The sequence below is a fragment of the Sminthopsis crassicaudata genome, chromosome 2 (genome assembly GCF_048593235.1).
Source record: "Sminthopsis crassicaudata isolate SCR6 chromosome 2, ASM4859323v1, whole genome shotgun sequence".
Lineage (NCBI taxonomy): Eukaryota > Metazoa > Chordata > Mammalia > Dasyuromorphia > Dasyuridae > Sminthopsis > Sminthopsis crassicaudata.
In genome coordinates this window covers 86,003,793-86,030,447 of record NC_133618.1, presented here as the reverse complement: position 1 = coordinate 86,030,447, position 26,655 = coordinate 86,003,793, and the positions used below count along the sequence as shown (strand labels likewise).

Below are 26,655 nucleotides of genomic sequence, written 5' to 3'. Positions count from 1 at the left end.
AGGAGGTGTGTTTCTTGACTCACTTTGGATTCTGTTTATACCACAATTAAAAGTTGCCTTTTTAAAAATTTGTAACTGAAATTTATATAGCACTTTAAGGTTTCCAATGCACTTTACATACAGTATTTCATTAGATCCTCATAATACTTTAGTCTTATTAGAGATAAGATTATCTCCATTATACTACTCTCTCTGAGGTGAAAAGTTGCTGGTATCTGATATTAGGATTCAAACTCTGCTCTCATTCCTTAAGATATTTTGTTTTAATTACTTTTGGAACAATCATTAATTTGCATTGTAAAGTTGAATAAACAAGTTTACCCTTGCTGTTTTTTCCTTTGTATCAATTCTACCTAACTTTTTAAAATCAGGCCTTACTTTATTCAGCTTGTTGGAGATAAATATTTAATGATTTGACCTTTTGCCTTTTTGGATATTTAAGAATATCAATTTGCCACATACTTGTAGAAGTAAAGCATCTTTTAAATTTGTCAAAAAATTTTTGTCATTTATTTCCTGATTACATTAAAAAGTTTAAATATTTATTTAAAAAATTTTTGAGTTTGAAATTCTCTCCCATCCCTTCTCTACCCCTTCAGAAAGTAGTATTGCCACTGAATGTGAAATCATGCAAAATATTGCATGTTGAAGAATAAAATGCTCACATGCACAAACAAGAAAAATAAAATGAAGAAAATGTGCTTCAGACTGTATTCCAAGGTTCATCAGTCTTTCTTTGAATATAGATAGCATTTTTCATCACGGGTCCTTTAGAATTGTCCAGAACAGAAGAGCTAAGTCTTTTCACAGTTAATCACCATCATTATTTTTATTATTGCAGTGTTCTGATTTTGCTCAGTTCATTTTATATATGTTCATATAAGTCTTCCCAGGCTTTTCAGAAACCATTTGCTTCATTTTTTCTTTTTTTAATACAAAAGAACAGAGATTATTTTAATCTTTTTGAAACACAGACCAAGAAGTAGTATTCTGAGCCAAAGGGCATATGCAGTTTTTTAGCTCTTTGAACACAGTTCTTAATTGTTTTCCAGAATAGTTTTACCAATTCACTATTCCACCAATAATGCATCAGTGTATCTATTTTTAAAGGAAAACTTGTTGAAAGTGGCATAGAAGGTAGCTAGTGCTGCAGTGGATAGAACATTGGCCCTGGAGTCTAGAGGATCTGAATTCAAATTTGGCCTGAGCCCACTTGACACTAGTAGTGTGATCTTGGGCAAGTCACTTAACCCTAATTGCCTTCTCTACAAAGGAAATAGAAGTGGATTGTCAACTTCTTTGAGGACAAGAAGTCTTTACTTGTTTTGTCTTTAGATTCCCTATGTAACTCGTGTGGGACAGATATCTCATAATTATTAAATTTAACCTGTTAAGAGAAATAGTAAGTGTCCAGATGCTTTAAAAGCTAGTGTCAAAGTGGACCGTCTTTGCAAATACTGTTAATGTCTTCGTGCAAATTTTAAAGCTTTTAAAGCTTATAGATTTTTTTCCCCCCCTTGAAAGTGGCATTGGAGAGGTTGACATAAGATTCTATGTGGGCCATGCATAAAGCGTTCACATTTATACTGTGCTTGAAAGGCAGTCCAGTAAGTAACAAACAACTTAGCCCTACTTGGGGGGAAAGACTTGAGTGATTTGTACATATGTGAGGCTAATCAACTCTCATTTACTGACTACTTGGCTTTTACTGTATTTGCCCTGGGGCAAAAGATGACTTAAGAGTCCAATTCCTGTTCCCAAGTAATTTATTATTTAATAATAGATATGTTAAGTTCTTACTCACACTAATAGAATAGAATAGAATATTCTAGAATATTCAGGTACAAATGAGGTTCTAGGAGGTGTCCAAGAGATTTGGAGATTCCTTATGACTAGGAAATAAAGGAAAGCTTTATGGAAGAGTTGGTCTCCTAAAAGGTTAAGTGCTATGTCTGTGTATATGAGGATGGAGGGTGTATGATTGAAGGAATGGGTAAACTCTAGTGCTGGCCATGGTGTGGGCAGGTTGATAGAAACAGGAAAGTACCAGAAGACTTCAAGGAAGATGAATAGTTATTAAGATTATAGTATCTATTAAGGGGAATACATGAGATGAGGCTGAAGAAAATTGGAGCCAGGTTGTGGAAGGCAAAAAGTGCTAAGGCTTTATAATATGGGCAGGCATTTAAATTTTTTGAGCTAGAAAAAGATGCAGGCTAGGCATTGAGAAGATTACTCTGGAAGCAAGTTGGTGGAGCAAACCAGTAGTAGTATGGATGCTAGTTAGGCTGTTTTAATAGGTCAGGTGACAGATGACTAGGGTCTAATAAAAATAAAAAGGAGGGGTACAGATATGGAAAATATTGCACTATGTGAATTGCTATTACTTAGCAGCTGATTAGATATGAAAAGGAAAACATGAAAAATTTGTGGAGTGAGGTCAGTAACAGTGGTAAAGGCAGGAGCCCTTCGTTTGAGTTCTTGGTCTGCCCTTTTTGTGTCTTTCCCCACTCTTGGCCCCTAGTGTCTTCTGTGAAATGAAGAAGCTAAGCTGCAAGATAAGAACATTCTATGCTTAGAGCTGGAAGAGATCTCAGAGGCTTTCTTCTGAACATCAAATAATACAGACAAGCTGAGGCCTACAAAGAGTGAATCCAAATTCTGACTCCCAATTCCAGAGCCTGTACTCTTTTAATTAGACCATTCTTGTCTTTTGCATTAGGGAAGAGAGGTTAAAGGGAAAATATGGTGAAGAAACAAAGGGCAACAATAAAACTACTTAAAAGTAAAATTCCTTTATAGAATTAGCATTTCAGAAGCCAGAATTCTATTCCTTCACTCCTTTTACCTCTGAAACAGGGAGAAGGGTCCATTCTCTATCTCTCACCTAGGAGAATAGGGAGGATACAAAAACCCAAGTACTCTTGGCAGTCTGTGCATAGAATGTTGCTGTGTTTTTATAAATCATTCTGCCTGTTTAGCTATCATTCTTTCATTTGTCTTCAGAGCAGCCCAATATTCTACACTGTGATGATTATGAATTATTTTAAAGATCTTATTTAGTAGGAAAACTGATTTGAAAGAATTTTGGTTTTCATGCTGTCTCATCTTTACTGATTTTTTTGGGGGGGATTGCTTTAGCAACTGTCTATATTAGGTTCCTATTAAAGGAACACACCTCACACCACAATTGTTCGCTACTTAAAACAAGTAGATGGGTTTTGACTCACTGAGGAATTAGAAACTTGGGCATATGTAGTTTTTCAGACTCATTCAGTAGTTCCATAAATATTAAAAAACATTTACTTTTACCCTTTTTTAAAGTTACAAATTAAATATTTTTAGAGCAAGTCATTTGAACCATTTGCATTTGGATACTTTGGATACCTTAGTAAATTTTATAGTTTAAATGCTAATGTAAACTTTCTCGTATTTCTGGTTTGGTTTTTTTTTTTAAAGATGCTAGTTAATTGCTGTTTTTTATTTAACAGAACTCTGATCAGTGAAGCTAACTCTTATTCAACTGTAGCTCAGAAAAAGAATGATCATCAAGAAGAATCAATTTCCACTTATAAAAAACAGATGAACCAGTTTGATTGGGCATTGGGAAGGCTAGATAATTCTGTTAGAAGAACCGGCCGTATCACTAAAACACTTTTAGAGAGCATTTATCGTGATATCTGCAGATCAGGTAATGAGAATTTCTATCCTTTAAGTTAATTTTTGCCATGGGTGGAGAGTTTTTTTGGGGGGTAAAGCTTATTGTAATGCATGTAATGGTGGTTTGAATTTTCTTTTCAGATTTTTAAAATATTTGTAACCATTTATTTATTTTTATTTATTTTTTGACAGTTTTAAAATTAATTTTATAATTATAAATTTTTTGACAGTACATATGCATGAGTAATTTTTTTTTTTTACAACATTATCCCTTGTATTCATTTTTCCAAATTTTCCCCTCCCTCCCTCTACTCCCTCCTCTAAATGACAGACAATCCCATACATAGTAAATGTGTGTAACCATTTGTTAAAAAATATTTTGAAATTTAGTATACATTGGACTTTTCCTATTGGGCTAGAATTCGTAATAGCATCCTATGAATAATTTTGGAAAATAGTAACACCACATACTCATCCTATTTTTCATGATATCAGGTTGTGGTTTTGTTTTTATGTTGCCATTTTCTGTTTATTTGAAATTACACTCTGAATTCCTCAAGTTGCAAAATCAGTTGAAATAAAGTATTATATGTAGCCTTTGTTAATGAAAGATAAATGTTCTGACACATTTTATGTTTCAACAAATACTAAGTACATGCAAGTCATTCTGCTGAGTGCTTCAGTTGATCCTCATATTAACCCTGGGAAATAGGAGTTATTACTGTCTTTATTGTCTTTAAGGCAGACAGAAGTAAGTGACTATCCAGGGTTAATACCTTGCTGTAAGTATCTGAGACCACATTTGAGCTCCAGTTTTACTTAATCAAGTCCCATCCACTGTGCTACCTAGCTATATCCTTATATTGTAAAAAAAAAATTTTGATGAAAATTTTAGTATAGCTTTTTAATTTTCTAAATGTATGATTATCTTATCATATATATATATATATATATAATATATATATATTTTTTTATCATCTATATTTCTGAATAAATTCTTTTCCTCACCTACCTCAAAATCCCTTATTCCAAAGAATTTTAGGGGGGAGGGGTAGGACAGTTCACCAAAAATAACTAGGGAATACTCAATACTATGCAAAGAATGGGGGGAGAAAATGTTATTTCTTACCTTTCTTCTTAAGGCTATGTCATTTAATACCATGTTTTGTCATCTTGAAAAAAAATCAAATGATTTTCTAAATAGAGAATTTTTAATCTTCACCTAATCCAATAAGCATTTATTTGTGTGTATATATATTTAATGCGTGTGTATCCCCCAGTTACATGTTAAAACAACTTTTTAAAATTTAGATGGGAATTTTTTTCCCTTTTATTTTTTTTTTTAAGTTTGAATTTCAAAATCTTCCCTCTCTCCCAAAATGGTAAGCAGTCAGATAATAGGTTATATATGCTATCCTATAAAACATTACATCACTTTGTACTAGAAAAGATTATAAATAAATAAAATAATGAAAGAAAGTGAAAAATAACATGCTGTCTATATTCAAACAATAACAGTTCTTTCTCTGGAGGTTGATGATATGCTTCATCATTAGTTCCTTGGAATTGTCTTGAATCATTACATTGCTAAAAACAGTTAAGTCATTCACAGTTCTACATTATACAGTATTAGTGTTACTGTGTACAACAACATTCAGGCTCTGCTCACTTCAATTTGCATGAGTTCATGTAGGGGTTTTTTCAGATTTTTGTGAAAATATCCAGTTTGTTATTTCTTATGGCACAATAATCCATCACATCTTGTTTAGCCAGTTCTCAATCAATAGGCATCATTTTGATTTCCAGTTTTTAGCCACGACAAAAATAGCTTCTGTAAATATTTTTGTACAAAGAGGTCCTTTTTCCTTTTTTTTTTTTTTTTTTTTTTTTTTGGGATATCTTTGGAATGTACATGTAGCAGTGGCATTGTTGGATCAAAAGGTATGCACAATTTTATAGTCTTGGAGCATAACTCCAAATTGTTCCCCAGAATGGTTGCATCACTTCATAATTGCACCAATAGTGCATTGATGTCCCAGTTTTCCCACATCTTCTCTCAACATTTATCATTTTATTTTTTTCTTGTTCTTATTCTTTTTGGGGGGCATTTGGGGTTAAGTGTTAGGCAGTTGGGGTTAAGACTTGTCCTGGGTCACACACACCTAGGAAGTGTTAAGTGTCTGAGACCAGATTTGTACTCAGGTTCTCTTGACTTCAGAGCTGGTGCTCTATCCACTGAGCCACCTAGCTGCCCCCCTTTTTTGTCATATTAGCTAATCTCATGAGTATGGAGTGGTATATCAGTTGTTATAATTGCATTTCTCTAATGAAGAATAATTTAGAGCATTTTTTTCATGTGATTATAGATGGTTTTGATTTCTTTGAAAATTGTCTCTATTTGAGAAATGAGGCCTTTTATAAGAGATGTTTTCAACAAGCATTTATTAAATGCCTACTCTGTAGTTGCAAATGTCTTGTCAAGCAATCTGTTATGTGTATTGGCTCTGAGGAGAGCTAGGGCTAGGTTTCATGGGACCAGTGGATGATGAGCAGCTTCCTGCAAAAAGAAGGTAAAAGAGACACTTAAAATTAGGGAGTAGGACTTGAATGATTGTGTTACAGAGTAGATTGAGGAGAGGTAGATTGAGTTGGTGGAGAACCAGAACGCAAGAAGTTGAGTATTGATGGCAGAACACAATAGTAACATCTCCAATTTCTAGAGCACTATAACATAGGTGCTGGATGACATAATAAATTTATCTGCATTCTGGAAGAGAGAGTACATAGCAAATAAACTTCTGCACAGGATAACATCTATGATCCATAGTATTGTTTTGGCTTGAAATTTGTATTTATAAATCTTATGAGATATACCCATAGGTGTAGGACTTCTTTTTACAAAAGATACTTACTAAAAGAGAAAGCATGAATAGTAAAAGCCTGTAACTGGGCATTTTAAAGAAAATTCTTCGTACCTGTAAACAAACCTACTTAAAAGGTGACTTCTATCTATTAGAAAGTTATGATGTAGTTTAGGGATTAAAGGTAAAGTAATTCCTTAAACCTCTAAGCATATATGTCTGTCTTGTATTTACATACTCCTTATTACTTTTACTTAATCTCTTCTAAAAAATTGCCTTTTTTTTTTTCTCCTGGCCTTAACTAGACTTTTATTTACCTTTAAAATTTTTTTATTTTGTAGCTTTTTTAACTGCATGGAAACTGGCCATTATAAAATTTTAAGTAAAGATCATGGAAGTGTAATAACTAGCATTAATGCTTTAAGATTTACAAAGTTCTCATAACAGAAACAGAGGCTGAAGGAGATTAATGAATTCATTCAAGTGAGCCTTCCTGATTCTAGGAACAGGCCCCTATGCCTCTTCTGACTGTCTGGGAACCAGGATGAAAGGAAAAGTTAAAGAACTTGAAACACATTGGAAAATCCTAAATTGCTAATCAGCTTGTTTTTTTTTCTTTAGTTTTGCTTGTGTGGATTGTAATATCTCTTCTTAACAGAAATCTTAAGATTTCTTCAACATTAAGAAATCTTATGATTATAAAATCTCTTCTTAAGGAAAGTCAGAAACACTGAAAATGAGATTTTTATTTTATTTGAGATATTTTTAATGGAGGCACAAATTTTAAGGGCCAGTTGAAATGAGAATTTTTTTAGTGATAAAATAAAAATTTGTAAAAAAATACAAATGTAATCTATGACATTTAGCAAAGAACTTTACATGGCATATTTTTGCTTTTTTGAATATTACCATACCATTAATAAATAATTTGGTAGATCAGAAGGTTTGGGAGAATTTTCAAGTTGGTGTCTAATTTTTATGTTGTTATTGGTTTTTAAATTGAAATAGTATGTAACTGAATTTTTTCTAGTTCTCACCATTTTATTAATTTTGCTAAATATGACATTCATTACAGGAAATCCAAGTAGTAACCTGGCTTTGCTTTTACTGCGTAGCTGTGGCTCTCTATTACCTGAATTAAAATCTTCAGAACGAACAGAATTTGTCCACAAGATATGGGACAAACTACAAGAGTTGGGTATGATTATTTTAACATATAATTCACACATGGAATCTTAACAGCTATTGTAATGCATTTTCCCTTTTTCTTTTTGCTTAAAAAGGAAGGGTTTATTAAATGACATACTTAGATTTTATGACAGGATATTCCTTTTACCATTATCTGAATCTTATTTTTCATTTAGAGAGTTATAGTGACATCTAGGGGCATTTATAATAAAATAGAAAGAAACTTAGATGTTAAAATCACTTTTGCATCATATTGCTTATGAATAATGAATATGAATAAACTAATCTAGTGAAATCTCCTTGGAAACATTAGGTTTTGGAATAACCTGGATGAATTGAAAATATTGCTGTTTGGAGAGATGTCTTCTGAATGAAATTTTAAGACTAGTACTATACTAATTCAGTAAAAGGAGGACTGCCTCCTTCAACACAAACTTACAGAAGTTCGTAATTAACATACCTATCTATATCAGCAGCTATATAATTCTAGTGTGATAAATATTTAGGTCTGTTGAAGTACCTTAAGGTAGTGAGTCTTAACTTTATTTGAAGGTGAAAAATTCTCTAATTTGAAAAAAAAAATTCATATTCCCCCCCCCTCCACAAGACAGTAGTTATGTTATTAATATTAATTTCCATTGATTGAGGGAATTCACAATGAAAAAAAAATACTAGGAATTCAGTAACATGCTTAAATGAAATTTTTTTCACATCTATTATTATTTGAAAAATGTGTTAGACATTGATAGTGTAATCACAAATTTTCATAAAAGAGACTTCAGAGGTCTTCTATTCCAATCCATAAATGAATAAGAACCTTTACTCTCATGTAACCAAAAAGGATCATCCAACCTTTGCTTAAATATTTCCCAGTTGGGAGGACCCACTATCTCATAAGGTGGCCTATTCCACTCTTCGAATACTCTTTAATTTCTAGGAAGAGTTCATCAGACTTAGATTAAATGTGTTTTGTGTTTCACCTTCTTCCACATAAAAGCCCTTCAAATATTTGAATACAGGTGTAATGTTTCCTCAGTCATCACAGGAAATATCCCCATTTCCTTCTTCTACTTCACATGAGATAATCTGGAGTCTCTTCACTTTCCAGATAACCTTTCTTTGGATTTTCTACAAAAACCCAAACACACACTACAAAATATTGACTGAGCAGGATAGAACATAGCAGGGATTATCAGCTCTCTCAACATAAACTCTACCTTCTTCTTGGAATATAGCTCCCAAGCAAATTGATCTTGCTAAGAATCAATTAGAATCCTAGATTTTTACTTGGATGACTGCTGTCTCGGTATGATGGTACCATGTTATACTTACAAAGTGTAAAATTTTATTTTAATATATTGGATCAACACCTGTGACCACCAGCCTTATGACATTTTAGGTTTTTGAAAGGATTCAGGTGAAGGCCATAGGGAGATGAGGAGAAGGATGAGCAGGAAAAACAAGAGGGAAAAGTCAAGGCTATAAAATGTACATGGCAAGAGCTAGTTAATATCCTTCACCTTTGTCCATGGTGTAGACTTCTCTTCTCTATTGTGGCTGGAGAATTAACTTAATGATGATTTTAATCCTTCAAAATTTGATGTGACCAAAATGAACTTTTGTTCTAAGTTGGATTTTTTTTCACCAGTAAAGAACTGGTTGTTGGGGTAGAAATAATGTGAGCCTTGAGAAGTGACCATTTAATCTTAGAATTTGTAATAAAGAAAATAAATTTTTGAATCATAGATTTCAGGGGGTTTAGAGCAGGGTTTTTAACTTTTTGTGTAATGGTTCCTTTTGGTAGAAAGCTCATGAATCCTTAAGAATACTTATTTTAAATTCTTAATTGGAATTTCAGTATGAAGTTAGTGGGTCAGCTGAGATTGGGGCAAGATGTTTTTGATCATTGGCATAGAGTTAATAATAAAATCATGGAATTTATTGAGATCACCAAGTAAAGTAGTATAGAGGGAGAAGAGATTTGTTCTTAACTTAACCATTTTAATATAGGAAGAAAAGAAAAATGGATTGTATGAAAAATTGATCTTTATAGATAATATTTAAAAGAATATGTTAAAATTTAAGATGATAGCAACACAATTCACCTGCTTGTCATTTTTCTTTCTGCTCTCAGTCATTTGTATCTTTTAAAAAATACTCAAAAAATGGGTCATATTTTGATTTTGTTTTTGTTTTTTGGCATCACTTTTCTATCTATCACTTTGATCAATAAATACCCTACTAGGCATAATGATGATCAACAGATCTCCATATTTGCTATGCTTAAGAAAATATTTCTCATTCTTAACCTCTAGTTTATTGCCTCTTCTGCCTAGATCATCATCAGTCTTGGAGTCAATATAATCCTTACACCAAAGGAAAAAAGTATTGTGATTATACTTCTTAAGTCTTTTATAATCATTTTCTTTTATGTTATAGTTATATATGTTATTCTGTTTGTCTCACTTCCTTCCTCATCAGTTCATGTAGATTACCCCAAATTTTCTCTGAATCCAGCATTTTTATAATTTCTTACAAAGCAATAATAATCCTATTATATTTATAAGAAAGATTACTTTTTCTGTTTGAGAGCCATGGATAAAATGTTGCAGAAGCCAATTTAAGGTTTTTTTAAGGCCATTTTTAGAACATCCTGTCTCAGAAGATAGTCATTTCCTGTCATGTTCATATTCAGGGGAATACTGGCCTTCAGGATTGAGGTCTCAGATCTTGTGATTCTGGTAATAGTTTTTTTTTTTTTTTTTTTTTTTTTTTTTTTTTTTTTTAATTCTGGGATATCATGAATGTGTGAAGAACTGCAAAATAAGTCCTACAAATTGTACTTTTGACCAAACTAATGAGCATTTTTTGGTCAGTGTCTTGTGGATTAAGTTCTCCCATATATTTCCTTACCCCCTTTTACTTATGTTCTTAATGATAATTTTAGTAGCTTTTTTTTTTTTTTTTTTATTAGAAAGGATTATTAGAAGTCCTCTTCTTGAATACCTAAGCATTTGAGAAGGCTAATCACTTTTATCAGCCACTAATAAGTATCAATTGAGTACCTACCATACTAGATGTTGGAATGCTAATGCAGTAAGTGAAGCAATCTCTTCTTAGTAGAGAGCTTACATTCTAATGGAGAAGGCAACAAAAATTTGCAGAATAATTATAAAAAAAATCAGTACTATTTACTTATTAGTAATTGCTTCTGAAATGGTTAGGTATTCTTCGTCTAGAAGATACTTTGTATAGGCAGGCTCAAATCTACTTTATATGTTTAGGTGATAATTCTAAATTCAGATTCACAAGTAATATTGTTGCCCATCTATGGTGTTTTTGTATTTTTGTGAAATATATGTTCTTATGTTATTACAGTTTATGAGAATGACATGATTCAGATAATTTAAACTTTTTTTATTTTTCAGGAGTGACATATGATATAAGCCACTACAATGCTTTACTTAAAGTATATCTTCAGAATGAGCATGAATTCTCACCAACTGATTTTTTGGCAAAAATGGAGGAAGCAAATATTCAGCCTAATCGTGTAAGTAGTCTCTTTTATGAGGAAGCATATGAGACCTCTTCCCACTTTCCCCCCGAAATTAAATAAAGTTAATTTTTTTTTTCATTTTCTTGACAGGTTACATACCAGAGACTGATAGCTGCTTATTGTAATAAAGGAGACATTGAAGGTGCCAGGTATGTCTTTACATATTCATTCATGATGTGATAAAATTTATTTTTAAGGGAAAAGGGGCAGGAATGTAAAATTACTATTTAAACTATCCAGATTGATTTGGAGAGCAAGTCCAAGAATATTTTACTCTTTGGTAACATGTCATTCAACATAATTTTGACACCAGAGCAAAAACCATGTAGTAATCTCTAATAGGCAATTTGGACCAAAGTTATTATTCATTTTTGAGGCTAGTGTTTAGGATCACCCATTCCTCTATGGCCTATTTTGATTTGTTTAGGAATAAAACTTAGCCAGTTGGGAGATGCCATTTGTCTATGGATTATATTTTTTTAATGCCATCCCATGCAAGCCAATTGTATTTTTATTTTATTTTATTTTTTTTTAATTCTTACTTTGCTTTGTTTTTACCTTTAGTTCCAAATAAGTCACTCCTACACTGGTGCCCAAAGATCCATCATTTGTTTGTGAATTAAAAGAAATGTGAAACACTACCAACACATTGTCCCTTGGGTTTTTCACCTCTAGGTCTTTACCTCTCAACTTTTACTTTCTCACCTTTTCCCATTTTTCAGAATGATTACACTGTTCAGTTTTCATTGTATTTCTTTTTACTATTGTTGCTTCTCGGTTTTGCCTCTTTGCTATTTGAAACAAGGTGGGAGAGGTCTGGTTACAGTAATTCATCTGTCAAGCAAAAAGTAGCTCTGCAATTTGAGGATAAGTACTACGTCTTATCCTTATGTATTGGGCCAAGGACTGGTTACTTCACTTCTTTGGGATCAGTAGAATAAAGGATTTAGTACTGTGAGAGTCCTTTTTGGGAACTAGCTTTTTGCTAACACAAAAAGCCTTTGCCTTCTCCTCTATTTCATCAAATCAGTCTTCTATTATTGATTAATAACAAATAATTGCTTTGGAAATTATATTAGCATTTAAGAAGTTTTTAAAGAATTAGTTCTAGGGGCAGCTAGGTGGTTCAATGAATAAAGCACCAAACCTGAAGTCAGGAGGATCTGAGTTCAAATGTGGCCTCAGACACTTAATACTTCTTAGCTGTGTGACCCTGGGAAAGTCACTTAACCCCAATTGCCTCAGCAAAAAAAAAAGAAAGAAAGAAAAAAGAATTGGTTCTAACTATAGCAAAGGCCACCAATGTGATTTTTATGATTAATGTTATTTCTTATATCTTTCAGCAAGATTCTCGGATTTATGAAGACAAAGAATCTTCCAGTCACAGAAATAGTATTCAGTACCCTTGTTACAGGGCATTCCAGAACTGGGTAATATAAAATAAGCTATTTTAATTGTTTAATGACATAAAAATCCTGAGTCATGACTCTATCTACTTGAATTACCAGATGATAAAGAATTCATATATCATTTCTATTCCATTTAGTCTACTTCCAATAAATTGGACTTAATCCAGAATTAATTTTTTAAGTATTAAGATTTACCTAATTTATCTACGTAAGGTAGTTAGTTTGTTCCTGAAAATGTAAAAAAAAAAAAAAAAAAAAAAAAAAAAAAGTAATGTTAAAAAAGTGGTAATCTCATCTTTAGAAAATATTAATTTGATCCTAAGAATAATTTATCATTAATTTATTCAGTCTTACTTGAATACCTCCCCCCAATTATTTGATCATTTGCAAAAAGTTGATTAAAATAATGATGTTTTGATATTTCAAAAACCAAACTGTGATTACATACATTTAAAATTTGTATAAAATTTTGAAAATTTTTTTGAATTTCATGTTTTATCTTAGAAAATAAAAGTTTTAGATCAGTATAAGAAGACGTTTTAAAAAAGGGATGTCTTTTAAAATATTTTTCAAATAATTTACAGGGATATGCAAAATGCAGAAAATATTCTTTCAGTGATGAGAGAAGCAGGAATTGAGCCTGGTCCAGATACTTATTTAGCATTATTGAATGCGTATGCTGAGAAAGGTGACATTGATCATGTTACACAGGTAAAATTTATGCAGTATATATCGAAAAAAATTTTTTCAAACATATGTAACATTAAATTGATTGTTTAACAAAGCAAGAAAGAAGTGGAATGTATTCATCATTTTATCATTTGAAACATTTTCTAGTGTTCAATATTATTTAGAAGTGTTTAGCAACATTATTTTAACAGTTACAGATGGGCTATATTCCTGAAATTTATATATTTTTTTAAAGTATAACAACCACAATTTTTATCTTTAAAAATGGTGGATATTTTAATTTAAAAAAAAAAACAAACATTTTCTTTTAAATTAAATTCCTTAACTTTTATTGCTTTGGGGTTGTTTACAGACTTTGGAAATGATGGAGAAGACTGATAACCACATTATGGACCGAGATTTAATGCAAATTATCTTTAGCTTCAGCAAAGCTGGATATCCTCAGTATGTCTCTGAAATTTTGGAACGCATGAAATATGAAAGAAGATATATTCCAGGTTGATATTTTTTTTAAAATAGTTGATAACAATATGAACCATATCTCTTAATATTACGGAAAAACATTTTCCTAAAAGTATCTGAATCTAAACTGTAGTTGATGGCATTTTGAAATCTATAAATCCTTTGAAGTCAGTATATAAAAGTAGCTTCAATTTTAAATAAATTTTTATTCACATAAATTTTTAGTGTATATTTTAATTTAGAAATATTTTATTTCTAACATCTAAAAGCAGTTTTTTAAAAGGCAGATTGTATGACCTTCATCTTTGAATTGTTATGGTCTTTGGTCAATTTTCTAGTGCTGCTCTTGAATGTGGTTCAGAGTAAGATAACTTGAGTAGTAGCTGAAGTATAATGTTATTTAATTTATATTAAGTACATTATATGTGTTTATTTTCTAGATGTGATGAACCTCTGTCTGAATTTAGTGACGGAAAGATTGGAAGATGTAGCAATGCAAATTTTAGTATCATGTCCAAAATCATTTATCGAAAAAACAAACGAAAGTGCTTCAAACTTTGGCAATTTTTTTTTACAACATTGCGTCACCATGAATACGGTATTCATTTCATTCTTCCTGAAATTTGCTATTTCAAACAAAATAGAAAGTTGTGAAAGTCTAAGGATTTTGTATGAGAGTGTGATATTGCAAATACAGACTTTTTCCTTCATACTGTTAATTGAAAAACTATTGGCATATTTGCAGAAGATTGGAAAAGGCTGACACTTATTTATTTTCTTTTAGCCCTTTAACAAGTTGGAAGAATTTTGTGAAAAATTAAAAGAAGAGAAGCTACATGTTGCCCCTTTAGAATTCACTCTGCTCTGCGCTCTGAGAGCCAAAAAAACTGGTATTTTATTCTTAAATTTAAAAAAATATATAGATTTTTATCATGAAATAGTCTTTCTAATATTCCCTGTCTTTTTCCAGATTTGGCAACTGACCTTATGAAGGCATTGAAGCAACAGAAAGCTCCTATCAGACCACACTATTTTTGGCCATTATTAACAAAACATCAAAAGAACAAAGATATCCAAGGTTAGCTGTTTTATTTTTTTGTTTACTAAAAGCATAATAATTTAGAGACCCATTTTGAAAGATTTATCACTGCTTGGAGCAGTCTGTAATCTGGAGCACCAAAATTCTTTGAAAATTTGAGTAGAAGAATTTTTTTGGACATGTGGAAATGTTTTCTTTCATACAGATTTCTCTAAATCACTTTTTAAAATAACATTAGTTTTAAATTTCATTTGTTTTACTTATAGTCTTTAAATTTTGAATTCAGATTCATAATGAAAACATGACAAAATCCTAATAATACACTTTTACATTTTAACTTTATACTATATATACTTTAAGTCTTTGGTTCTTAGTCTATATAAAATATTTATAGATGCTTTCAAAGTAAAGCCACATGCTAAGTTTAGGTTTCACTAAAACAATTGAGAAGCTTAATAGTTTTCTTTGTGAAACATCTTCTCTCCCACCCCCCACCCCCCCAACCTCTTTTAACTGATGAGCTAAATTTCAGCTTAGTTATAGTAATAGAAAAGGCAGGGAAACTCCTATTGCTGGATGAGTGATCATGACCTGACAGCATGCTGATTGAAGGGCAGAAATGCAATCTTTCGGGTCCTTAAGTACGATTGAGCATTTAGCACACTTTTCCCTGTATTGAGCATTTAGCACACATGGGATGTCTATGGGCTATGAATAAGAATAGTACAAATATTAAAATTTTAGAGTACAGTGTCTAATTCTTTGGTTTGCGTTATTGGTAATTCAGAAAGAGTAGTCTCATAAAAAGATGCTTTTAACAGAAGTACTTTCCCCTTGGGGAAACAAAAAATGGTCTTTTCCCTCTTATCTCACAGTATAATGTGTTCTAGAATGAGATGCAGAGTTGTTAGTGTGACATTGGGTGACAAACAAAATGCACAAACACAAAAAAAGTGCTTTTAGCAGACTGTTCATATTGCAATTTTATTTTAAATATACAGTTGTATTCAGGTTTAGAAGAAATGCTGAAACAAGTATTCCCTAATTGTTTCTGACTATAAAAGTCTCTAAATCCTTTTTAGAAAGATCTTTGTGAAAACAATATGCAGTTTTATTAACTCTTTGCATATCTTCTTGTTCTGAAACTCCAAGGTCACCTATAACCTCATGTTTCTGAAACAAAGTTATTCTTTGAAAAGTTTGGTTCACATATTATCTCACTTGATTTTATCTTTTAAAAACAACCTCTAAGTGTGTGTGTGTCTGTGTGTGTGTATATATATACATATATATATATATACATACATATATTTATTTATTTTTATGATTATTAAATCCTGAAATATAATTGATAGCTGTTGTTGAAATGTTTAGTTTATCAATGAAATCTTTGCTTTTCTGAACAGTACCTTTGGTTTAAATCAGAGATAAGTTACTAATTTCACCGTTGGTAAGGGACTGGTTAAAATGTGCAGAAACCTTTTTTTTTGCCAGAGATCATTCAGCTTCATTTGTAGTTTATGCTAGTATCTCTGACAGAGATTTTAGTTGTCTCCAGGCCTAACAAAATAAAAAATCTGACCTTGGCAATAAACCCATTTACTGCTTAGAGAACTCTCAGTGATTACTCATTGGAGAATTAAACTCTTTAAGACTTTTTCTAAGTTCAGTGAGACTAAGTGGCTTGCATGTGATTCCACAGGAATGTCAAAGGTAAAATTTGAACCCATATCTCCCAGTCTTAAGTATAAAACCATAGAATCGTGTATTTGCAAAGGACTCTAGAAATCATCTAATTCAAGTGCTTCAATTCTTGGCTGAGAAGAGTGTGACACTCCCAACTTCAATGGGATGGATATGGGAGTTCTCTCATGCTGCCTCATAACAGAGCAATGTTCTGGTTTTTCTTCTTTTCCTATCATATCATCCAATTGTATTAAATAATACTGTTGTAATATTCCCTGGCAATAAGAGTATGAGAAAAAATTTAATCCTCTCCTCTTCTCACATGTAACAGCCCTTCTCTCCCCATATTAAGTAATTCATATGATTGTCAGTAATATGAGTCTTTAGAATTATAGATTTCCATTTTTAGAGTTCCTGTATTTTCTTGCGTTTTTTTTTTTTAACCATTTAATATTAAGAGAAAATTCATCTTAATTTTTACATAGTAAACAGAATTGTTCTTTGGGAGGTAAATAACTATTGTTTTTTGCCATGTTAAACTCTGTGTGTGCATGTGCATGTGTGCTCATGCATATATCTCTGTGTATCAGAAGTACAAAATAAGATTCCACTTTGGTTGAGGGAAAGGTATATATTTGAATAGAAAACTACAAAAAATAGATATTGTTGAAAAGTTACTTTGAATAGCCAAATGAGATCAAGGTTAGCAAATAATCTGACTATATATATATATATATATCCAACTGAAGCTAATTTGGGCAATGGTGTTTTTTTAATTGTCAACTTCAGATAGATCATAGTGGTTTTTCTTAGTAATTTTGTCCTCCGTAGCACAAATATAGAAATTCCTTTAAATCTACTTGTTTCATAGTTGGGAATTTTAAATATCAAGTTTTTGGGAATGGATAGAAACTAAAAACAAAAGTAATTTTGGGTCAGGATGCTTAAAGGAATTATAAAATGAATATGAAAGGTAAGAGCTTAACACAAAGAATATTATTACACACTTGAAGATTCAGATTTTTTTGAAACCTAGGGAATTGATCTTCATAGAATATTCAGAACTTCAGATTTCAGAATATTCAAAACTTCAGATTTAACAATCTGTGTAAGATTAGTGAAAAGAAATGATTAGAAACTCTGAATCTTAACACTACAGCCTGTAAAAATTCATCACCCAGCAATAAATGACCTGATAGCTAGAATTTTACATCAGAAGTTCACTCCCTTTCATGGACTTATAAATTTCCCTACTAAAAATATAGATATAAAAATATCCAAAAATAGCTAAGATCTCAACCAGTAGCTGTACTGAAGTCATAGCAGTATCTAACTATGTTGTTGACAGTGATTGCTTTGATATTATTGAGTCTTAAGTCTTAAGAAAAGTGCTTTTAATATTAACTTATACTCATTTCTACATGGAGTGGGGAAGAGAGAAGAATGTCCCATATGAAAAAGATGAACACATCATTAGTAATCCAGCCTGCTCCTGGAATATCAAAGATGCTTTAAGTTATTCTATAAAGGATAAGTTCACATGCCCATGAATAAAAAAATAGTTATTTCATCTACCTTTTTGGTAGTCCATTGGACATTAAGTATACAAGAATAATAGGACAGTTACTTGTTCCAATCTCATCAAAAAAAGTGAGCATGAGATCAAAATAACATCATTTGATTCATCTGAAAGTAGTTGGCAAAATTCCTAAACATACCAAATCTTTTTCAAAATTTGCTTTTAATAGACAATGAAAACTAATTATATTTTCTATATCTATAAGTCACTTTTAGTAACCCTTTTTTAAGAGAGATATTTTTTATTAATTAATAGTACTAAAGAAGATATTTTCTCCACACTGCTAAAGGATTGCAATAGACATACTTTTGTTCTTCTCCACCCTTTGTATCAGAAATAACTGGTTGAAGAAGATTTAGATATAGGTAGTAGAAATGTGAGCTCCTTGGAACAGGGAATTGTCATTGTTATTTTTTGTTTTTTCTTTTAAATCTTGTTTCTTCTTATTAAATGTTTGTGATAGTTATTTCTCATGGTTTTCTAGAGTTAATTCATTTCTGTGTATAGATTTGAACTTGAAAGTATTCAGCAGTATCTAGGAACATACATTTTATTCATAAATTAAATGCTAGTTACTGTGTATACAAGAGACTGATATATTTTGAATTTTCTTTTATTTTAAGATACTGATTGTAAACAAAGTCATAATATGTAATAGATATAAATTGTGCTGTTGTATTCATGGGCTATCCAAGTTAGAATAAACACAGGTCTTCTGAAGATAGTTTTCTTCTGTTTTTCAGCTATAGAATTCTGTGCTTGTGTTGAGCTATAATGGTTCTGCTCATCTAAATTGTTTCCTAATATGAAAATTAGTTGTTTTTTTTTACAATGCTAGATTTTCAAAATAATTTTGTTTCCTCCTAACATACAATTTCATGGTTAAGATTTTAAAAGTGGTAGAAAAAATGAATGTGGTTTTTTTTTTGTTTGTTTGTTTTGATATTATGAACCAAAAGAAAAATGTTATTCAAAGCATCTTCTGCAGAGGTGCAGAATTTAATCCTTCATTTATCATTAAGTGCTCAAAGCGAAAGCACATTGTAATACTTCATATAACATTCATCTAGATGATACTTTTCTTGTGGGCAAGACCTGGGAGAAAAGGCATATATTTTTGAGGAAGAAATTTGTTTTGTAAATAGTAAAAATAAGTATCTTTTCTTTCTTGAGAAATTGTGTCCTTCCACTTGCGAGGGCAAAAATAGGACCCTGACTTTTGCCAGTTGACTTTTTTTTTGTTGTTGTTGTTGAAAAATAAATTCTTATGCCTGACCAGTTTTGGACAGTAATCTAAGAATGATTAAATAGTTCTAGTAAGAGGAAGTAGACCTTTGCATTTAGAAGATAAATTTTGTTCATAAAAAATTGAAATATCTCTGTTATTTGTGTGTACTATTTCAAGAAAAAAGTGACATCAAGACATATGAACACTAAGACAAAGCAGATTTAAATGCAGTGAAACAATGTATCTTTGAATGCAAAATGGCTATATGCTTAACTTTTGATGTTTTAAAACTTTTAAAAAATAAAAAATTAGAAGCTAGTAAATTTTCCCAAATGATAATCCTATATTGAAGTTTGCATATTGTTGAGAAGAAAAATCCTTCCACTGTCTTGTATATAACCCATACCCTGATAAACACAGATTTCCTGTAGTCAGGGTTGGTGTTTTGTTATACTATATATATATCTTGTGGAATGCAGTTTTCTTGACTTGAATATAAAGGACGTGTGTATTCTATACCCAGCAACACATGTAGGATTTTTCATTTTTTAAGCTTTATAAGTTTTCTTTCATGTGGTACTATTATACTGTTGTACTTGAGTCATTAAACATGTTTTGTAATTGAAAGGTATTGGGATGCTTGAGATAACTCCAGTGCTCTGCTTCCTCTAGTTCAGGAGTAGCCAGTATTAAGTTTGTTGTAAGAATGAAAGGAAGGCCTTATTTTTTTCTACCTTATTTTCCTTTTTCCCTCTCTTTTTATCAAGATATTGCCAATCTTTAATTGTCTTTTTAAAAAATTACATTGGGGATTTAAGTTGTTTTTTTTAATTCTCTCTTTTCTGTTTTATTGTGCTTGCCTTATCCCTGTGCTTTGCATTTTTCCTTTTTAGGCATAATTGAAATTGTCAAAAGAATGCATGAGTTAGGAGTAAATCCTGATGCTGAAACATATGGAAATTATGTCTTCCCCTCTTTTAATAGTATACAGTCGGCACGTGAGGTATTACAGGTGAGTCAAATATGGCTTTTTATTTTGATAAACAAATCCAAATACTTGAGCTTGAGACTATCAATCATTTTTCCAGTCCATTCTATATTCTTCCAGAAAAAAATGAAAAAGATTTAGGAACCAGTCTGACATGCCAATTCTATATGTAGGGTGAAGGAGGGACTGCTTTTGGGTTTCATTAGTAGAGGGAGCACTTAGATCACACCTTTCGTACACTCATGTTTGGAGAGTGAACCAAATCATCAAATAACTGATTTGTCTAAGGATGACACAAGGCAGATCAGGTTTTCTAACTCCACAGCTGTGCTTCTTCTAGATATTTATAATGTGTTTAAAAAGCTTTTAAAATTATTTTGACATAATTATAACTATTAACTTGAAATTTATGATAAAAGCCACAATGATGAGCATTTTTCCTTCTGGTGCCATCTGTATCTTTTTCCTTCTTTTTTCCTCAGTCCTTAGTCCCCTTACCTTTATTAGCTCACTTTCTTCCTCCTTTTTCACCTCCCCCCCCTCCAAAAAAAAAATTAAGAAGTGTTTTTCTTTACAAACCTTTTGGGGAGAAGAAAAGAAAACACACACACACACACACACACACACACATATAGTCAAGTAAAACAATTGCTCAATTAGATATCTAAAAAGGCATATCTTATTATGCTTATGTCTATTACTTCTCTGGATAGCATGTTTCATCATAGATTTCCTGGAATCATGTTTGGTCATCGTATTGATTAGAATCATAAGTCTTCCCAAGTTTTTTTTTTTTTTTTTTTTTTTTTTTTTTTTTTGAATAGGGTTATTGTTAATTGAATAAATTTTTTTCCTGGCGCTACTTAATTTTACTGTGCATCCATTTCTATGACTGTCGATAGCTTTCCTTTTAAAATTGTTCATATATTTGGACAGTTTACCTATTGGGAAATGCCTCTTCTTAAAATTTAGAACTAGTTTCTTCTATACCTTTTAACTTTGTGTTTTCTTAGAGGATATTGATATTTAGATTTTTTTTTTCCCCCTCAAGAAAGTGTTTTCTAATTGTAGCAGCATTGATTTTCTTTGGACAAAAATTGGATTTTATGTAATTGAAATTTTGTTTTATCTTTACTTTATTTGATCGTGACCTTTCCCTCTGTCTAAAAAGATTTTCTTCCTTGGTTTTTCTAACATGTTCTTGGTGCTGAACTTAACCAGCTATATTTCATGATATTTCATAGAAAGTATTCAACCAATATCTCCTGCTTAACATTTCCTATAAATGCTGTACGTTCCCACCACTGTGCCTTTGCTCATGTTGTAACTTATGCATGGATGGTCTCCAGATTTTGCTATCCTTTATATGGATTGTTTAAATCCCAAGTACTACCTCCTCCATGATATAAACAGCTTTATACTTGATGTTATACTCATCATCTTTTGCCTTTTGTTGGATTCTTTTTATTTGTGTGTTTTTCAATATTCTTTTCCTTCTCTGAAAGTTCTGTTAGTGCTATAGGGGAGTGCCTTGCCTAAACTTTGTCTATATAGAAACCTCTGCTTAGATGAGATGTTCACTTAAAGTTGAAGTCAAATTGAGTTGCGTAGATCAGGTCACATTTGGTGAAATCAGGGCATTCATTCATTGAGCATTTTCCATGTTCTAGATTAATCTACTTTTTCCTTAGAAAATTCCTCATGATGAGATAGTATAATTAATCCAAAAGTTTGCATTTTAATCTCTTTATACCATAATTTGAATTCAGATTGCTATTATTGCATTATTTCATCTATTGGTGTACTGAACTTTTAAAATCATATCTTTTTCTGAAGCACAGTCATAACTACTGTGTAGGCAAGAACTTCTATAGTTTGTATTTATTCACCTAGTGCCAAGGGTACATTACCTTTTGCATAGAGTATATAGTAAGTACTTGCTTTCCCCATATGTACTTGCTTCCTTCAATAATTCAACAAATTTATATTTATAATCTAGTGGGTATGAAGTATTTCTCTAAACATTGGATGTAATCATATACTTGGTGAAACATGCATCGTGGGTCACATAGAGGTGAAAAGTGGAAGACCACCAAAACTTTTGAGCAGTGGAGAGATTGTTAGATGTATTCCACAAGAAATATTGACCTGGTAATACTATCAGCCAACCATCCCAATAAACATTTCATATTAAGCACATAGTATGTATCAGGCACTGTGCCAAGTACTGGCAATACAAAAAGATGGAAATGACAGTCTCTCAAACTTCTAACAACCTAATAGGGGAAACAAGAAGCAAACAGAAACAATGAATAAGTTGTATATTATTTCCTTTTTATCAACTAAAAGAGAAATGGTACTAGAATTAAAAGTAGTTGGGAAAGGCAACCTGTAGAAAATTTTAGTTGGGTTGAACTCAGGATGTATAAAAGACAGTTGAAGATAAAAGATTCAGGCTTAGACAGAGGAGAAGGTAAGAAAATAGATTTGAAGCATATTGGTATAGTTGTTTGTTCTTTATTTTTGAAGAGAACCAAAAGCATCAGTAGGATTTAAATGAGGCAGAGTCACAAAAGTATCTTCAGCCTCATTTTTTTCTTTCTAAGTCTCCAACTCCAATGCAAGAAAAAGGTCAGGATGACTAGGGATGACCCAGAGTATGGCAGATGACCATGGTAGCTGTGATGTTTGATCATAGCACTGCTTTCACTGCCTTGATGGCTCTTGGAAGAAATTATTCACATCCACCCATTCTACCTAGAGGGAAGTCTTCTCATACTTACAGTGGACATCCCCTTAATTCACTTACAAGTTTAAGATCTGTTGGTTATGTGCAACCTGGTTTGATCCATCTGCCAAATTAGTTTTACCAGGGTGTGACTCTTGCATGAGCCTCAGGTTCTTGGAGCCCCAGGTGGGAGTTGGGTGACCAACTGGATCCCAAAGAGAAGAGCAGCCCTGAAGAAGGCTCAGCAAGCCCACACCAGATGTGCTCGTCCTCTCTTAACCTGTGCCTCATCAGCCTAGAGATGACATTTTAAGTTCTCAGGAGATGATGAGACCAAGAAAAGTAGTATAGAGAAGAGGAAAGGGCTCAGGACAGAGCTCCAATGGCCATCTAGAATTAGGGGACATGATCTCATTGAGGATCCAGCAAAATAAACTTGAGAAGGAGTGCTTGAGCAGTAGTAGGAGAACCAGGAAAGAGTGTTGTCCCAAAAAAGTGATTTGCAGGATCAGAGGCTTCAGAGAAGAAAATAAGGATTGAGAAAGGTATTGAGTGTGACAATTAAGAGATTGTTGGTAACTTTGGAGAGAATTGTTTCAGTGGAATGATGAGTCAGAAGCCAGATTGTCAAGGGGTGAAAGTGAGAGGAGAAAAAGGGTATGTACCTATTGTGGATGTTATTTTTAAGGAATTTAGTCATGAAGGATAGAAAAGATAACTGGTGATAGTTAGTAGGGATGAAATGACATGATTTTTAGAATCAGGAAGATGAAGCCATGTTTATAGGCAGCAGGGAAGGAGCCATTAGATAAAAAGAGATTGAAAATAGGTTATAGAGATGACAGTATGGAGCATTCTGTTGGAGGAGATGAGAAGGAATGGCATTGTTCTAGTGAGAGGAAGAGTCTTGGTAATAAGTCAAAACTCATATAAAAAAAGGATTAAAGAGTAGTGACAAAAGCATATGAGTGATATGAAATAAAAAAGAGAAGAAAGAGGTGACTTAATTGATAAGATGGGAAGAGGTAGATCCACAAAAGATTTTAGTTAGTATGAAAAGATTTGGACAAATTTATAGGATTATAGGAAGTATAGGAGGATGGTCTTATTGATAATGGGAGATATAATAAAATTGCCTAGCAACAGTAAGGGCCCAGTTGAGGGATAACATAAAGTTGTAGTGAATTAAATCAGAATGGTTGTGTAATTTGCTCTACCTTATTTTATTTCATTACTTTAATGAATAGTGGAAGTGATCCAAGATTGATGCTTGGCACAGGGTTTGATGAGGAGGCTACAGACTCAAGATGAGTTCAGTATTGAATTGAATTGGTTCACCTAGGAGTCAAGATGAGGAAAGAAAAAGTGGTTAATGCAAGGGAGATAGATGACCTGAGAGAGAATTGAGGGATCAAGGAATTGAAGGTCACAATGTTGTTGAAGATTAAAGGTTGGTAAGGGAAGCAGGAGAGATCTGAAATCAGTAGATAATGGTCAGAGAAAGATAATTCAGAATTCTTGAACATGGAGGTGTAGTATATTTGTGGATGAAGGTAAGATCAGGAGTTATAACCATGCTTGTGTATGGCTATGGCAAGTATGTCATAAGAAGTGAGTAAGTTGACTAAGTGAATAGTTAAAGCTATTTGAGGGAAAGCCATTATGTATATTGAAATCCCATAATAGGAGGTCATGAGTTTGGGAAAAGACAGAAACATGTATTGAATTCATTAAAAAAAGAGAATGACCTGGAGATTTGCAGACATCTACCAGAATTTTGATTAGGCCATGGAAGTGAACAGAACTAACCTTAAAGACAGGTTACTGAGAGAACTTAGATCATAGAAGTGGGAATGGGGAGCGATTGAATGATAGATGGGAAATTAATGGGTTGGAAGTAGGAATTGTACAGGTAAGAAAGATATGTTAGGAAACGCCTATGTGCTATACATTTACAAGTATATGGTATCCTATAAACAGTCAAAGCAAGTACCAAGATTAGTGAAGCCATGTTTATATCACTCATTGAGTTTACTGCATAGTAGAGAATAAATTTAAAAAATAATAGCTCTATTACTTACTACATAAGTACATTATAGAAATCCAAAACAAAGTTGAAATGTGAGAGGCAAGTTGAGTACTGATGGCATAGGGAAAAGGAAGTAGGTTGGATTAAACTTCATGGGATAGATGACATTGGAGCCGATGATTGAAATTTATTTTTCTTTTCGGTAGGAGAGTCAGATATTGGATTTAAAGGTTCAATGAAATATTGGACAATCCAAATCATTAAGTTAAATAAATCATTCAATACCAAATTGTGTTATATTATTCTTGCCCTTTTCCTCAGCAATAGAATTTCGTTAAAATTTTTGAATGCCATCAATACAGAATTTTAGTATTAGGTCTATGGGAGATTAATAATAATGCAGTTACAACTGTCTACAGAAGTCTGTATTGCATATTCCTCACTTTTGATAAAGAAAACTTTCTAAACCCATCAGTAACCTTCATAAAAAGAAAACCTATGTGCATTATCCATATAATTTTTGAGTAGGTGTTGAATAAACCTCCTAAGTACAAGAATACTGTATCAAGAGAACTCTTATTTTTGTTAAACTCTGTATTAATTGATAAAATATTTAGTTCAATTACAAGGTGAAGATTGTATATCAAAGTCTTCTTTGTTGTTAGCTGAGAAAATTAATTTGTTTATAAATACTTACATCTATAGGAAAATGGTTGTCCAGTTAATGATGACATATTTGATGTAGCTGAATTGAGGAATGAAGCACTAAATGGAAACCTTGAACGTGTCTTATCATTATGTAAGTATTGTATTTTTCTACAAACAAAGTAAATAGGGTAATTCATTCTACTCTATAGCATCAATGTTAAGTAATTTAGAGGAATACTAGGCAGAGAAGAGTGGATTTCACTCATTGAGGTATCTTGAATTGTTCTGAGCACTAGTGTTCCTCATTTAAGAAAAACAGATGTAATGTTGTGTTCCCTTCAAAGTTATTTGTATGATCTAAAAGCTAGAAAGGGTGACCTGTCCTATCAGTTTTCTATGAATTATTAAATACCAGTTTCATTAAGCAAGAGTAAAAAATCTTCAAACTGATTTTTTTTTTTAATTTATCTTACCTTCCTTGAAATAGTCTGACAATGTTTAGAGACAGCTAATTATTAACCCTCAAAATGAGAAAAATAGTTGAGTGGTATGAAATGATTTTAGGTTCAGCAGTATATATGAAATTTAGCTTTTATTACAAATAGGTATCTTGTATACTGCCTAGAAAAATCAATATTTTGAAATACGGTAGCCTTTCTTAGAAATATTTTGTGCTATGAAATTTGATTTTTCTTTTTTTCTTTTTTACTGAGACAATTGTGGTTAAGTGACTTGCCCAGGGTCACACAGCAAAATTTGATTTTTAAAAAAGATACAGTGATGAGTGTTAAATGTTCCTATTTATTTTTGCATGTTATAATTCTTTATTGTCTGTGGCCCCTCAGAAATTTGAATTTATTGCATTCAGTTTTATAGTGAAATATCTTTGGAGATAAATGTATCT

The 26,655-nt window shown here is 32.0% G+C and overlaps 1 protein-coding gene across 1 annotated transcript in view; it reads left to right on the top strand.

Annotated features, from left to right (window-relative positions):
* LRPPRC (leucine rich pentatricopeptide repeat containing) overlaps positions 1–26,655 on the top strand; it is a 105,063-nt gene that overhangs the window by 9,063 nt on the left and 69,345 nt on the right. Inside the window, exons 2-13 of the mRNA XM_074286704.1 lie at positions 3,492–3,691; positions 7,597–7,719; positions 11,138–11,259; positions 11,356–11,414; positions 12,609–12,695; positions 13,259–13,385; positions 13,717–13,861; positions 14,267–14,424; positions 14,611–14,716; positions 14,797–14,904; positions 20,252–20,370; positions 25,809–25,902. Coding sequence (XP_074142805.1) covers positions 3,492–3,691; positions 7,597–7,719; positions 11,138–11,259; positions 11,356–11,414; positions 12,609–12,695; positions 13,259–13,385; positions 13,717–13,861; positions 14,267–14,424; positions 14,611–14,716; positions 14,797–14,904; positions 20,252–20,370; positions 25,809–25,902 — 1,448 coding nt within the window. The remainder of the gene's footprint in view (positions 1–3,491; positions 3,692–7,596; positions 7,720–11,137; positions 11,260–11,355; positions 11,415–12,608; positions 12,696–13,258; positions 13,386–13,716; positions 13,862–14,266; positions 14,425–14,610; positions 14,717–14,796; positions 14,905–20,251; positions 20,371–25,808; positions 25,903–26,655) is intronic.